This window comes from Gopherus evgoodei, chromosome 11 (genome assembly GCF_007399415.2).
Source record: "Gopherus evgoodei ecotype Sinaloan lineage chromosome 11, rGopEvg1_v1.p, whole genome shotgun sequence".
NCBI classification, from domain to species: Eukaryota; Metazoa; Chordata; order Testudines; family Testudinidae; genus Gopherus; species Gopherus evgoodei.
The window spans coordinates 20,814,468-20,828,065 of NC_044332.1; the positions used below are offsets into that span (position 1 = coordinate 20,814,468).

The window sequence follows — 13,598 nt, forward strand, 5'->3', positions numbered from 1 at the left end:
CCCCAGAGGGCTGGAGCTGAGCCCAGAGTTGGAGCGGAAGAGCAATTGTGGAGGTGTTCTCTAAGGTAAAGCTGGGCCCACCTTGAGACGGGGGCAGAAGATTGTGTCTGGACTTGATGCACAGGAAGGGGTGCGCTTGTTGTGATCTGGCCAGAGGGCTAAGTCACCTCAGTAGCCAACACGTGTTGAGGGTGAGAGAACCATGGAAGATGAAGCAGGCTGTGCACCAGACCAGATAGGTCCCTATTGCAGTCCTAGAATTTAAGATGCAATTCAATTAATCATTCTTCTCTATCTCTGACCATAAAGGAAACCCCCTGTTCTTACCTCTGAGACCTCATTGCTTATGCTTGTGTCCAATTCAGTGACACTAACTGTAGTAATTATTGGATGAGTCTGAATAAATTTTTCATGAACTGGACTAGAACCAGAAGGATTGTCATAATGCTCAAAACAAAACTGAGGGCTCTCCAGAGGGAGCAAATGGTCTTTAATAGGAGAGCTGAAGGGAGAAGGGCTCCTGTCATCACGTAACTCCTCATCTCCAGCAGCTGCACTGCTCTGATCTGCTGCTTCTGCTTCCTCCCCTCCTTCCTTATGCTTTGGTTCTTGGATGGTCTCTGGTCTTTTGACTCCAGTAGTTTTTTTCCTGAGAGAGGATGTTCTTTTCTCATCAGCCTTTTTCTCTCTTGGTTTTCCTGTAAGAACATAATTAATTCAAATCTCAATTTGTGTCAGCCAAGGGCATGCACAAAGGGGGGAGGCAAGAAGGGGCATGGGCCCCTTCAATAATCAGCAGGGGCACAGAAGTGGTCCAGCCCTGGGGCCATGGCAGGGACCCAGAACGGTCCCCTCCAGAAGCGGTCAAATTTTTATTCCTGCACACATCCCCTGGTGTCTGCTTATATAGCCAGTCCACTGTAACCTGATCTCTAATCAAGTTCCAGAATGTTTTCCAGATGTCACCAATATTGCAGTTAGTTGTCTGTGTGCCCATCTACAATGCAAGTACTTAAATCCGTAGGCAAATCTATTCCATATTTTTATTATAGGGAGGTGGTGTTAGTTTATTGGCAAGCAGTGTAAATGTTAGGTATGATACATAAGTTTTTTCTAAACTAAAGTGTTTTTTCCAAACACTCATTTTAGACGTGAACATTTCCCTTTTGCACAGAATTTAGTGATTTTGAAAAGAAAATTTGGTGCTCTTGTTTTTCTGGTTTTGTCATGTTTCCTGATCAGCTTAGGTCAATTTGAAGAGCCAAAACATTATACCTTTTTTGACTACAATGATGAAATTAAAAATAAGGAAAATAGCTCTGTCAATGTTTAGAGGTAAATATCAGAACAATTATCCAGAAATTCTTCATTAAATTTTGAGACAGCCAACTGTAGTTTACTATCTAATTATTATTCTTGTATCAAACAGCAATCATAATTACTGCATTAGTTGTATTTTTCTCTTCTTAAGGTGTTGCTAGTGGCCTTCTCTCTCTAGACAAAAATTATGAAATGCTGATGTTGATATTTTTAGGTGCATTCTCTCTTGTTGTGAACAAGTGATAAGACAGTGTGATCTAATGGATGGGGCTCTGGACTGGGATCCAGTAGACCTGGGTTCTATTCCTAGCTCTGCCATTGACCTGCTTTATAACCTTGGACAAGTCACTTACTCTTTCTGTCCTGCCCCCACTCCTTTGTCTATTTGCAGTATAAGACCTTTAAGGCAGGCAGCTAATCTGTGTACAGTGAATAGCAAAATGAGAACCTCAGTCCCTAGGTGCTACTATAATACAAATAAGTAATAATGTAGAAATAACATGAAAAAGGAAGAGCAGTTTCTATGTATGTGCACCTCTCAGTATGGGTGTTTCTTTTCTGCTACACTGAAATTACCCTTGGAGGAAAAATCTAGCTATAAACCCTGTCTACTTGCATAACTACATACAGTTATTTCCTTCTGGCAAAACAGAAGCTATTTCCTTCTAGGTATGCATGGTTACAGCACAGCTATTTGCTGCTGCAGTGACGGCTAGCCTTAGCTGATTCAATGCTAAATAGCAAGAATTAATCTTAATAAAAACTGATCACACATCTGAACATAAGAACTGAATGCCAGAATCTCCCTTGGACCTTATGAGCTACAGAGCAGAGAGCAAAACAAAAGCACCATAAAAAATATTATCTTTTCAGTTCTGCATGGCAGATCTTGGTTCTAATATTCTGCTCCTGGTGATATTTTTTTTCCAGCTCTCTGATTTGTCTGTGTGTGTTTTTTTTGTTTTTGTTTTGTTTTTTAAAGATACTGGAGCTGAAACTCTTTCTTTTCATGTGTGTTCTTACCTACAACAAATTCTTCTCTGTTTTGTCGTTTGTCTTTGTTACTGCTTTTTTTCTGTGCTTTGGATACTGGGTGCATCTTGGTCAATTCATTTCTCTGCCTTTTCATGGTTTTGCTCTCCGCAACTTCTGTGTCCTGGAACTAGAATTGATAGTAATAGTGTGTATCTGAAACATACTGATACGTTTTTTATATTTTTTTAGTTAAAAACAAGAATATATGTTTTTTTGTACCAAGCAGCCCAGCCTCAAACACTGTTCAGAATGAAATGATAAAGAAGAGAATCTTTTTTTCATAGGCATAATGGAACTTCACCACACCTGCAGCAATAACATATATTGTTTTCAGAGCATCCCACATTAAAGGCTTTCCTATGGTACAACTTCTGAAAATCACACTTCGGAATCAGTCTAGAAATTGCCTTGGCACTTTGGAATTACCCATATTCTCAGAATCACTAACAAGTGACTTTCTGGCATATAGAGGAAAGCTATTTCCCTCTATAAGGGGTTTTGTGCCTGGGCTACAAAAAAAGCTTATGTTTATTACTCAGAGGTCAAAGCTGTAAAACAAAGTGGAGGACAGCTTTATGCTTGATAGGTCAGTCACTGAGCCCACAATCACTTATAATGTACCATCCATCATTCCCTTCCCACTGCTCCACCTCACCCTGAATCAATCCACAGGTTTCTGGACCAAAAACAGACTGCAAGAAAGGACAGGATTGTCCTTGGAAACGTTGGTTCATAGCATTCTTCTCTTCTCTGTTGCTAGTGTGTCCACCAGGGCTGCTAGCCCCAAAGAGGCAGTGCACCTTGGGGAATAGTGGTGGAGTACCAGTCTATCCTGCCCACTTGGTGTCAGTCCTGGACAGTATTTATTATTTGGCCTTTGGTAGCACTAGACTTATTCTGTGCTTTCCTAATTCTATCCTTTTGCTATAGAACTGAGTCTGACTTGGTAACATGAACCACAGGCTACTTCTTTATTGCACTGTGTTCTGTGTCTGAGGTAGGCGGTAAGTGATGAATTCAGTGTCCGTTTCCTTCTAATGTAAATAACCAGTATGAATAATGTTAACTCTCTTCTCAAACCCCTTCCAAGAGGAGGACACAATAGGTATTTTGCTACTGGAGATGTGTCCTGTGATACTTACAGCATTGACGCTGGCAGCAGTTTGCTTGCAGAGCTCCTTTGTCAGAGTGGTCTTTTCTCCCTCTGTCACATGCTGCTTTTCAGAATGACTCATGGCTACTCCAACATTCTCTTGTAGCATCGGCCTGTGACTGGAAAGTCCCAGGAGATAGTTACCAGATTCAGAGTCTTGACTCCTTTAAAATTAAAGCAATACAAATAACTAGACCAAGATTTTGGTGAAGTCTTAGAGCTCCAGAGAGAGTCTCTCCTTATGAAGGAGTAGGGAAAGCTGATGTGCTTTCTATTTTCCCTTGCAAGTCCTGAAACCTTTTGGAGTAATCTGTCAGTATCATACAGTGAGCAACTTATGTAATTGTAATGCCCCCAGCAGGTAGCTGCTTTTTCTGCTTGGAGGTCTCTTGTCTCCTCATTACTGAGGAAAAGAAGTAACATTCTTTCTTGTGCTGTAAAAAAAGATGCAAAGACTGATTGGTGGGTGCCTTGGCCATTTAATAACAAAATCGTATATATTAAAATACTTTTCACTCCTGTAACACTTGTCATCTTAAGATTTAAAAAATGTTACAAAATTCAATGTCCTGGCTCTTAGAAGTGCTGAGTACCCACAGCTTCTACTGAAGTTAATGGGAACTACAAGTGCTGAGCGCTCAGGTGACGTAATCTCACACCATCTCTCATAAGCAGGTATTGTACATATTTTTGAGTATGAAACCTTGTTGTATTCAATGCATCTATCTGCCATGCAGGTGGGTAATGCTGTATACAAATTAATAAAATAACTGTTTATAATAAACTGAGACAGAGAGTAAGAATTTTTGCTGAAAGTCTCACAGTGAGTTAGTATCAGAGCTGGGAATAGAATCCAAAAGGCGTGACCTCAATCCATGCTCGAAATTAAACACCTTCATATAATGCAAGTTACTGCTCTTCTCACAGTCAAAGCAATACCAGAGCTAAGGGACATAATACCACATCATACTCTAAGAAATAAATAATGATAATTCCTAGCAGGGGGTGTAGCAGTTCTAGCTCAAGCTGGAACTTCCATGTAACAAATCAGTTTAATAAAAGTGAGGGACTGTGATTTATCTGAAAAAGTATAGTACTAACAGGAAAAAAAATTATTGACAAGGGCAAATTCTGCCCCGATGTACTCCCAATGCAATCTCATTGAGGTCTGTTCCTTCAACTAGACCTGCCCCTGGAAATTTCCATTACATGCATCCGACAAAGTGGGTATTCACCCACGAAAGCTCATGCTCCAATATGTCTGTTAGTCTATAAGGTGCCACAGGACTCTGCTGCTTTTACAGATCCAGACTAACACGGCTACCCCTCTGATACCCAACTAGACACTGTGACTTCTCCATACCTCTGTTAGTCTAAGATCTTATCTTTACCTTTTCCTATTGGAGCAGATTCTCTAGTAGGTTCCAGGTGCTTTGCACCACTTCACTGATGCAAAGCAACCACAGATTTGGCTTAAATGGCTGGGTGCTGTGTGTCACCAGCTGCTTTTCATCACCGGAGCAGTGCAAAGTGGATAGAACATACTGAAGAATTTAGCTCAGTGTTATCCAGACCTCTTAGTTAGTTTTCAGTAATGGATTTTCTGCATAATCCACCACTGTTTGTTTTCCTTCTTACTTTGGGGTTTGTCTAGACAAGAGTCTGTTTAACTCAAGTTAATTGATTGCCTCTAGGCAAAAGTGACTGGTCTGGAGAGAGGAAAGATGAGAGGTGCAGAGACCAGAGAGGAAGAGGAGGCTACAGTAGTCCATTTTCCTGCCTGTAATTTAATTTACAGTAGGAAACAATATTTTTGTCCAGAAAGATCTGTTATTCTCTGACTGTGCCGTTTAAGAGCGTTAGAGTGCCTCAAAGGCATTTTTCCAAAGTGTGCTCATTATCAACGGATCAGTTTGCTCCTTGCTTTCTGGGACACACACAGTGCTTGATTTAAAGCTCTAGCACTGTGTGTATGGGAGGGAGGGGCATTTATTTTAAATTCATGAAAGTAAGGGAGTTTGCACCACTGTGATGTAATCTTGGATGTCTTATTAGTTTTACAGGTGTGTCACAGGGGCTAGGGGTAAGATAAGTAGGAGAGACAAGTGATTCCATCTGAAGTATTTCCAAATCTCCTATCACTTTGATACCAAAGTGCCTAAACACTACTACCTGGCTGTCTTGGGTTTCCCAAGACTGTACATCCAAGCGCTGCTGAGTTAAATAAGATCTTCACAGGGAGATCCTCAGCAGACTTCAGAGTCTCCTCCTCTTCTCCCAACCCTGGTTATAGGAGGGTCTTGCATCGAGATGATTAGACTCTGGAGCATGATGCAAGACCTGTCCCCATAGTTCCTTCCATAGTCATATCCCCTCATCCAAGGAGAACTATATTTCTGACTCTGTATAACAAGAGAGTGTGGGTGCCCTCTGTCCTTTTGGAATGTAGTTCTCAGTATCTAATATGCTTGCTTAAGTCGCAATGAGAGAGAAATCCTACTCTGATGTTTCAGTGCTCACTAGAAAGTAATTCAACCAAGATTCAAAGCCCTTGGCTCCAGATCAATTTCAGCTTCTTGCATTTCTTTTGGAAATGAAAACCAAGGTAGGATGCAAAAAAGGAAAGTTTTTTTTTTTAATTAAAAGAAAAAAGCACCTACTACTCACATTTCTTCAGTAGGGCTCTCTGTATGGCCTCCATAGGATCCCAGGTGTGAAATACTGTGGGATCCAGGTGCTCCATCCATTTGCCTACCTGGATCTGTAAAAGTAAAAACATTCTTCTTCTCTGAGTCAGAGTTATAACTGGTGAAACTACTCAGTATCATTGCTATGCCTGTATCTGTGCTTTGGTTTTAAAGCCAGGCTTAACATAGTTTAAAGTGAGCAGCATTGGTGGCATGTGGCCATTCCCTGTGGACAAGTGTCCACATCTTGTTTTTTGGAGAAATAATTTTTGCCAGATTTAGAACCCACTTAAATATCTTGGAATCTAGATTTAGAATAGAGCTTGAACAGAAATCAGTTTTGGAGGCTAAGGTCCCATTTCATTCAAGGTTGCTGCTTGTTTTCTCAGGTGTTGTTCCCTGTCCATTCTAGAAACAAGCCAATAATGTAGTTCAGATGAAAACCATTATTGTGTAAATTGTGCATTCCATTTAATTAGAAAGTGAGGGTTACATTCTGCTCTCATTCACAGACCGCAGTATAGCTCCGAAAGTAACTCCACTGACTTGGATTTGGAGCTGAGGGTTTTCTTGGCCAGAATCAAAATTTTGAATTCCCCAAAAGTTGGGGTGTGTTGGTGTTGGCGGAGGCGGTTTGGATATGAGGGTTTTGGATCAGACTCGTATATAGATTTTATTAAACATTTTCATGAAACTGTTTAGAATTTCAAAATCTAGAGGCCAGTAATCTGGGATCAGCCCCAATCTTTGAGGTGGGTATTGTTTTCAAAAATAGACATATGAATTTTGCAGGGGACTCTTGTTGCTCTCTAACAGGGTGAACCCAAAGCACTGGATCCACATTGTGAATTCTGAGACCAGTTCTAATGAAATCCAGAATGTTTATAAAAAATAAACATGAAGGGACTTCACAGCACTAAGATCTTCTGCTGCTGCCAAATACTACCACTTCTTTTGGCAGGTTTGATGAAAGCCCAAGGACTGACTGGGACATGGAGATTAAAGTAACCTTTGTTTGTGCCTTGAGGTAGGCTCTCCACTTCAGGGTTGATGCCCATCAGCAGGATAGTGTTGGGAAGCATTCACTGCAGGGGGGCTCTGAATCTGCAGAGGCGGGTGTAAGATTTACTCTTAAAGGAATAATCTGTCATATCAGACCACTACTTTTCTCTGTAGAGTTGGCCTGTGATACAGGATGTTAAGGCACCAGTAGAGAGAGCCCTTGTTCCAAGCATGCATAAAAAGTCAGACAGTGTTGACTGCTTTCAGTGACTTATACCATTCCAAGAGGCTGTGTTATTGCAAAAACTCACTTGTTTTTAAATTATATAAATTCTTTTATGGAAGGACCCTTCCCTGTTACTTTGTACGGAAATGCCTGGACAAAGTCACATGAGGAGCCAAGAAAGCAGGCATGGTTTCTGTAGCTCTGTGCCTTTGCTTTTCTGCACTTGTTTTTGCAACATGTGGCCTTCTAACTAACATTTTTTTACATAAATAGACAGCTTCTGGGAGGAGGGACAGTAAACAGCCAGTCTCAAAATAGTCCAGTGGGCCAATCTCACATGTCATAAATGATATATTGGGTATAAAAGGGTTGTAAATGGCTAAGTTGCTTAAACTTTTATCAATCTTCAGAGTAGCAGCCATGTTAGTCTGTATCAGCAAAAGCCTCTTACAGTTGGTATGGGTACTTTAACCTTCTCATGTTCTCTGTATGCATAAGTATCTTCTTACTGTATGTTCCATTCTATGCATCCAATGAGGTGAGCTGTAGCTCACGAAAGCTTATGCTCAAATAAATTTGTTAGTCTCTAAGGTGCCACAAGTACTCCTGTTCTGTTTATCAATCTGACATTCAGTAAGAGTGTGACTTATGTAACTTGCATCAAAATCTGTGGGAAGCAAATTCAGCCTTGGTGTCAGTAGATGCAGTGCCCACTGAACTTAACCCACTCAAGCCAAGCTCACTATATCCCGAGAAGTGCTGGGGATAGTGCAGTTGAGTCTAAACTACAGTAGAAAATCTGGCCTGGTTTAATTTATACCTTCCTGTTACTCCTCCCTCTTCAACTGTTTCAGCATGTAGGTTGCACTCATTTTGCACACTCAACCCACTAAATGCCAAATGGGAGCAAGTTATGCTTTGGCACTTACGTGAGTCTTATGATCAGTTTACACTCCAAGTGTAACTTACAGGAGTGACAGAAAGAATGGAGTATGTGGCACAGAAACTTGCATGGGAGTGGGAGGAGCTGAATGGCAGGGCTGATGGTGGGTGCTCAGCACACACTATTTTTAGCACTCACAGAGTCAGCGCCTATGGGGTGTTGGGCGGTGGGGCTGTGTGATGTGGCATGGGCCCGCCTCCAAGGAGAAGGGGTATGCTGGTAGCACAGGGCCAGGCAGCCACCGTGTGTCTAGCAACTGCCAGTTTGTAAATAGTGCCCTTGCACTGGGCTGCCCCTGCCATGCCATGCCCCATTGCCCCTGGCTGGCCCCTCACTCTGGACACTGACTTCCCCATGTCATGCTCCATTGCCTCCATGGGGCCCCACAAATATGTTTGGTGCCGGGCTCACAAAAGGTTAACCTGGCCCTCCACATGACTCTGATACAAAACCATCAACTGGGCCAGTTCTCTCTCACTTTAGCTAACCTTTCAGTTAGCTTGGTGATGAAATGTGAAACCAAATAAGATTTGCACAGGTTAAGATTTCATCATACGCATGTCACACAGCTTGTTTCCTGCCTTAGAGAGGTAAACTCCCATTGTCATTCTGCCTGTAAGGAAAGGCAACACCTGCACAGCTCCCTCATGTTGGCTGATGTAGGTCTACACACAAAAACTGCATAGGCGAGGCTACCCAAGCTGGCTTGAATCGAGATCGCACAAGTAACAGCAGCAGCGAAGACAGTGCAGGTAATACAAGGCTGGCATGGACTCTGGCTACATACTTGGCTCACCCAGCCCATGCTGTGCTGTCTGCACACTGCTATTGTGACCTGCGCTAGCTGGATTCAAGCTAACGTAGGTAGGCTAGCCTATGCACGGCTTTTGCTGTTTAGACATGCCCTTAGTCACAGGTGAGGAGTGAGTTGCATAGCACCCCATCTGTAGGTGATACTTGTGTAATACCCAGCAGAACCTAGGGAAGCCCTGAGGAGACGTGATGCCAGCATGAAAAACACACCTTTACCGACAACAGTCACATCTTTCATTATCAAAGTTTCACACAAAAAATCCAGGTAAAGAGTGAGAGAAATCCACCCTGCCAAACACTGCCCTGCTTATCAAACAGGGTGACCCGATGTCCCAATTTTATAGGGACAGTCCTGATTTTTGGGGTCTTTTTCTTATATAGGCTCCTATTAGCCCCCACCCCCATCATGATTTTTCACATTTGCTGTCTGGTCACTCTATTATCAAATAATAACTAAGTGCTGATTTTAGAATATGCAAGTGAGGCATCTGGGAGTAGCAGGAAAGCCTGAATCACTTGACTTAAGGGGTGGAGGGAGCTCAGAAGGGGGGGATGTCACATGTCTATTGGCACTAACTCTTCCATAGCACTTCTCTCACAATTTTGAGGAAAAAAAAACGGAAGTCCCAGAACAGTAAAAAGACCGAATCTCTCAGTAATGTTCAATACTTTGCATTTCTATAAGACCATCCTTCAGAGGATCTCAGAATACTTTACAAACATGAAGAAATTCTCACATCACCTCTGTGCAGTAGGCAGACATCCCCATTTGATAGTTTGAGACACAGAGAGGTTAAGTGATTTAATATAAATTACCGCAAATTAGTTACAGAGCCACATGAACAAAACCAAGAAGTCCTGATACTCCACTCCCCTGCTCTAAGAACTGGAGTGCTACACGGCTCTTGCTTTAGCTGCTGCTTCTCCCCACTTTGCCCGTTCTGTTTCTCTCCCTTACCAAACAATACAACTTTTTTTAAAAGGCCTGTGATAGCTTTATTTAAAACTGGAAGCTAATTAACTTGTAACTGATGTTTAAGGCCAGCAGGCATTCTCTTCCCAAACTAACCTTGCTCATAATGTTGTCTTGGCAGCTTCCACCACTGGGCCTGGACCACCTGATCTGCACACATCACTCCCCGCTGCACATGTGTGGTGTGCAGATCACACGCAGCACTGTGGGGCAATCCTGGCACTTGAGGAGTGCCGGGGGTGCTTGCAATGCTAAGACTATATAAAGGGTAGTGGGGAGTACACTATAGTAGTGTCTACACCAGGGGTCAGCAGCCTTTCAGAAGTCGTGTACCGAGTCTTCATTTATTCACCTAATCTAAGGTTTCGCGTGCCAGTAATACATTTTAACGTTTTTATAAGGTCTATTTCTATGTCTATAATATATAACTAAATTATTGTTATATGTAAAGTAAATAAGATTTTTTAAATGTTTAAGAAGCTTCATTTAAAAATAAATTAAAATGCAGAGCTCCCTGGACCGGTGGCCAGGACCCAGGCAGTGTGAGTGCCACTGAAAATCAGCTTGTGTGCTGCTTTTGGCACATGTGCCATAGGTGGCCTACCCCTGGTCTACACTGAACCTTTTTGGGGAAGTCTCCCACCATTGCAATTCAGTAACAGTAACAGCAAGAGCGCTAGTGCAGAGAGGAGACCAGCATCCTTAATACGTGGTCATCTAGCCCTGCTTAAAGCAGTGGTTCAACTTCTTTTTACTCAGACCCCTGAAGTAAAATAGACAAACTTGTGGACTCCCAACCAGAGGTGACCCATGTGAAGGGCACAGACAGGTTCATGTGACCCTCAGATTTCTACCTTCCATTTGGTCCTGCTCCATGAAGTGCTGTTGTAGCAGGGCAGAGCAGTGGTGTGTCTCCAGGGCTAGCTGCTGCCTGCTCATGGAGTCAATGGCTGTGTGGCAACCCCTTCTGATGATGGAGAGATCTCTCTTCTGCAGTGATGCTACTATTTTTGGTTCCCCCACCCCCGAACCCAGAAAGGCTGTGTAGCCAACTGAGGTAAGTCAGAGGGTGAAGGTGACACTCCCTTCCCCCACCCCACTGCCTGGGGTGAAGACTGAGCTCTAGCCCTGCCACCCCAGGCTGAAGCCCAGTCCTTGGCGGACCCCCAAAACCTGCTTGTGGCTCCCTGAGAACCAGTGGCTTAGAACATTCTGGTAAAGACTTGACAGCCAGTCTACACTAGTGCTTTTGCTGTGGCTAACAATGGTGGACCAGCGCCAATGGTATTATGAAGGGAACTTCCCTCAAGGTAAGACAATGGGTCACAATGGACCAGGCAAAAATATAAGGATATTTGGGGGGAAAAAAACAGTGACACAGCTTAATTTAATCACAGGAAGCTTGTGACATACTACAGTACCTCAGACCTGAGAGAGAGACACATCAACTCCCCTCTTCCCCTCCCCTCTCAGTGGCCTTTGAAAATGATTTCACTTAGACCCTCCTGTATGATCATATTGATTTTAGATTTAAAACCTCCGGCAAATTCAGCTTCTTGTCTTTGCATCCGCGCTGCAGGAAGCACCACTAGGCAGTGAAAGATCTAGGGATTTTTGGTGGCTTGTTGTCTGGAAGAGAAAAGAAACTAACCTTAAAAAATGAGTTCTTTGGATACAGCTCTAGAGGGAGTCTTCAGAAGTGGGATTGTATAGCCGTTATGGGCTTACTAACAAGAAATTCCATGTGTGTGGAGTTCAGAAGGAGAAATCAACTAAGAGATAAAACTCGTGCTGTGTGAAAAGGTGTGCTTTAAGAACTTCCCTGGTGTGAGTAATGGATAGCTGGGGGAGTTAAGAGGTTTAGCTAACAAATGCTGGAGAATCACAGATAAGAGAATGAAACTCCCCTGCTTATGCACTGCCCTGTTTTCTTTAATGTTATAGACAGCAAGAGAGAAGTGAGATTACTCAGTTGTAGTGATTATAGTCTGATATCTGTATGGAAGTCCTGGATCTGTAAAATACAGGAAAGAAGATCAATGTCAATTCACTTCTCCTCCTCCTAAACCTGTTCACTTTTCCCCCAAGAGTATTCTTGATCCCTGATGGAGTCTAAGGATCTCCTCCATTTCCCTCTGCTTTATTTCACTCAGACTTCAGACCCTATATTGCTGTCACTATCTTTCTGGCTTTGAAGGACTGGGCAGGACATCCACAGGATACTAGTAGGTTAGAGGAATTGCTATAAAGTAACACATCAAGCATCCATTCCCTCCAGGTGCTGAATTCGCTACCTTTTGTAGCACTCCTAGCCTTTTCTGGCTTAGGGCCTGATGGAATGGAACAGTGAATGGAGCTTCCCAATGTCTTTGCTTGCAATGTGACATACTAAGTACGAGATTATGTCCTGTAACTTTCCAACATGGGTGCCCACAGTCAATGGGAGCTGCAGCTGCTGAGCACCTGTGAAAAGCAGGACACTTCTGTGCCTAAATATTGATTTGAGCCAATTTGAGGCTTTCAGGTATGAAAATTTGACTTAAGTTATTTGGGGTCAGCTCATGGTTTTAGCTATTAGCCCCATTATAGGGGCTGAGAAAGAATCATCATACCACAATGCAGGTCACTGGAAGAAATTTGTCTGACTGTCAAAATTCCTCCAACAGCTCAGGGAAAGCAGGTGCTCTACTGAAGTGTTACAGTGGCACTATAGGTATGTCTACACTGGAATAAAAGACCCCCAGCATGGTTGTGGCTGGCCTGGGTCATCTGACTCAGGCTTGCAGAGTGAGGCTGCAGGGCTAAAAATTACTATGTAGACATTTGAGACCCTTGTGGAGTCTCAGAGCTCAGGCTCAAGCCTGAATATCTACACAGCAATTTTACAACCCTGCAGTCTAACCCCAGCGAGCCTGAGTCTGCTGACCTGGGCCAGCCACAGGTGTTTAATTGCAGTGTAGACATACCTTTAGTGCTGTCCACTGTACCAGCTTGGCTCTGCTTGACAATGCAAAGGAGAAATAGGGTCATGGCTCTGGTTACATCCTACCACTTTTCGGGAGGCTACAGTCACCAGTGACCCCAGTCTAATGCCGTCCTTGGACTCTGCGTCCTGATTGCGGCTGGCCCTTGTATTTGTGGGCCTGCTCTTTGTGGCCTCTCACTCCCTTGTAACCTAGGTGGAGCCATCTGGCACTTTTAAGTGAATGAGACTGATTCAAGTTATTAATCTTCTGCCCGATTATCATTAACCTGCTAAGCCCCTGATATCTTTTTCTATCTGCCCTGAGTTTCCACCGGCTGGTGTAGTCATTGAAACCTGTTCCAAGTGTGTGTAAAGCACTCCCACATCAGAAGGGTAGCTCTTTACATTCCCTTTGCACATGATTAAAGGGCTCCACAAGCTGGTGGCCAGTGAAAAATCAGGCCCAGATTTCCTTGCCACA

General features: G+C 43.1%; 1 protein-coding gene across 9 annotated transcripts in view; it reads right to left on the bottom strand.

Annotated features, from left to right (window-relative positions):
- Positions 1-13,598, bottom strand: part of KIAA2012 (KIAA2012 ortholog) — a 93,099-nt gene that overhangs the window by 19,564 nt on the left and 59,937 nt on the right. For 7 of the 9 annotated variants that reach the window (XM_030580321.1, XM_030580317.1, XM_030580316.1 and 4 more), the window contains exons 17-20: positions 6,176-6,269; positions 3,498-3,672; positions 2,344-2,482; positions 328-698 (exon numbers count right to left, since the gene is read on the bottom strand). In XM_030580321.1, the coding sequence (XP_030436181.1) occupies positions 328-698; positions 2,344-2,482; positions 3,498-3,672; positions 6,176-6,269 (779 nt within the window). The remainder of the gene's footprint in view (positions 1-327; positions 699-2,343; positions 2,483-3,497; positions 3,673-6,175; positions 6,270-13,598) is intronic. The other 2 variants (XM_030580319.1, XM_030580318.1) reach the window with 2 other exon arrangements.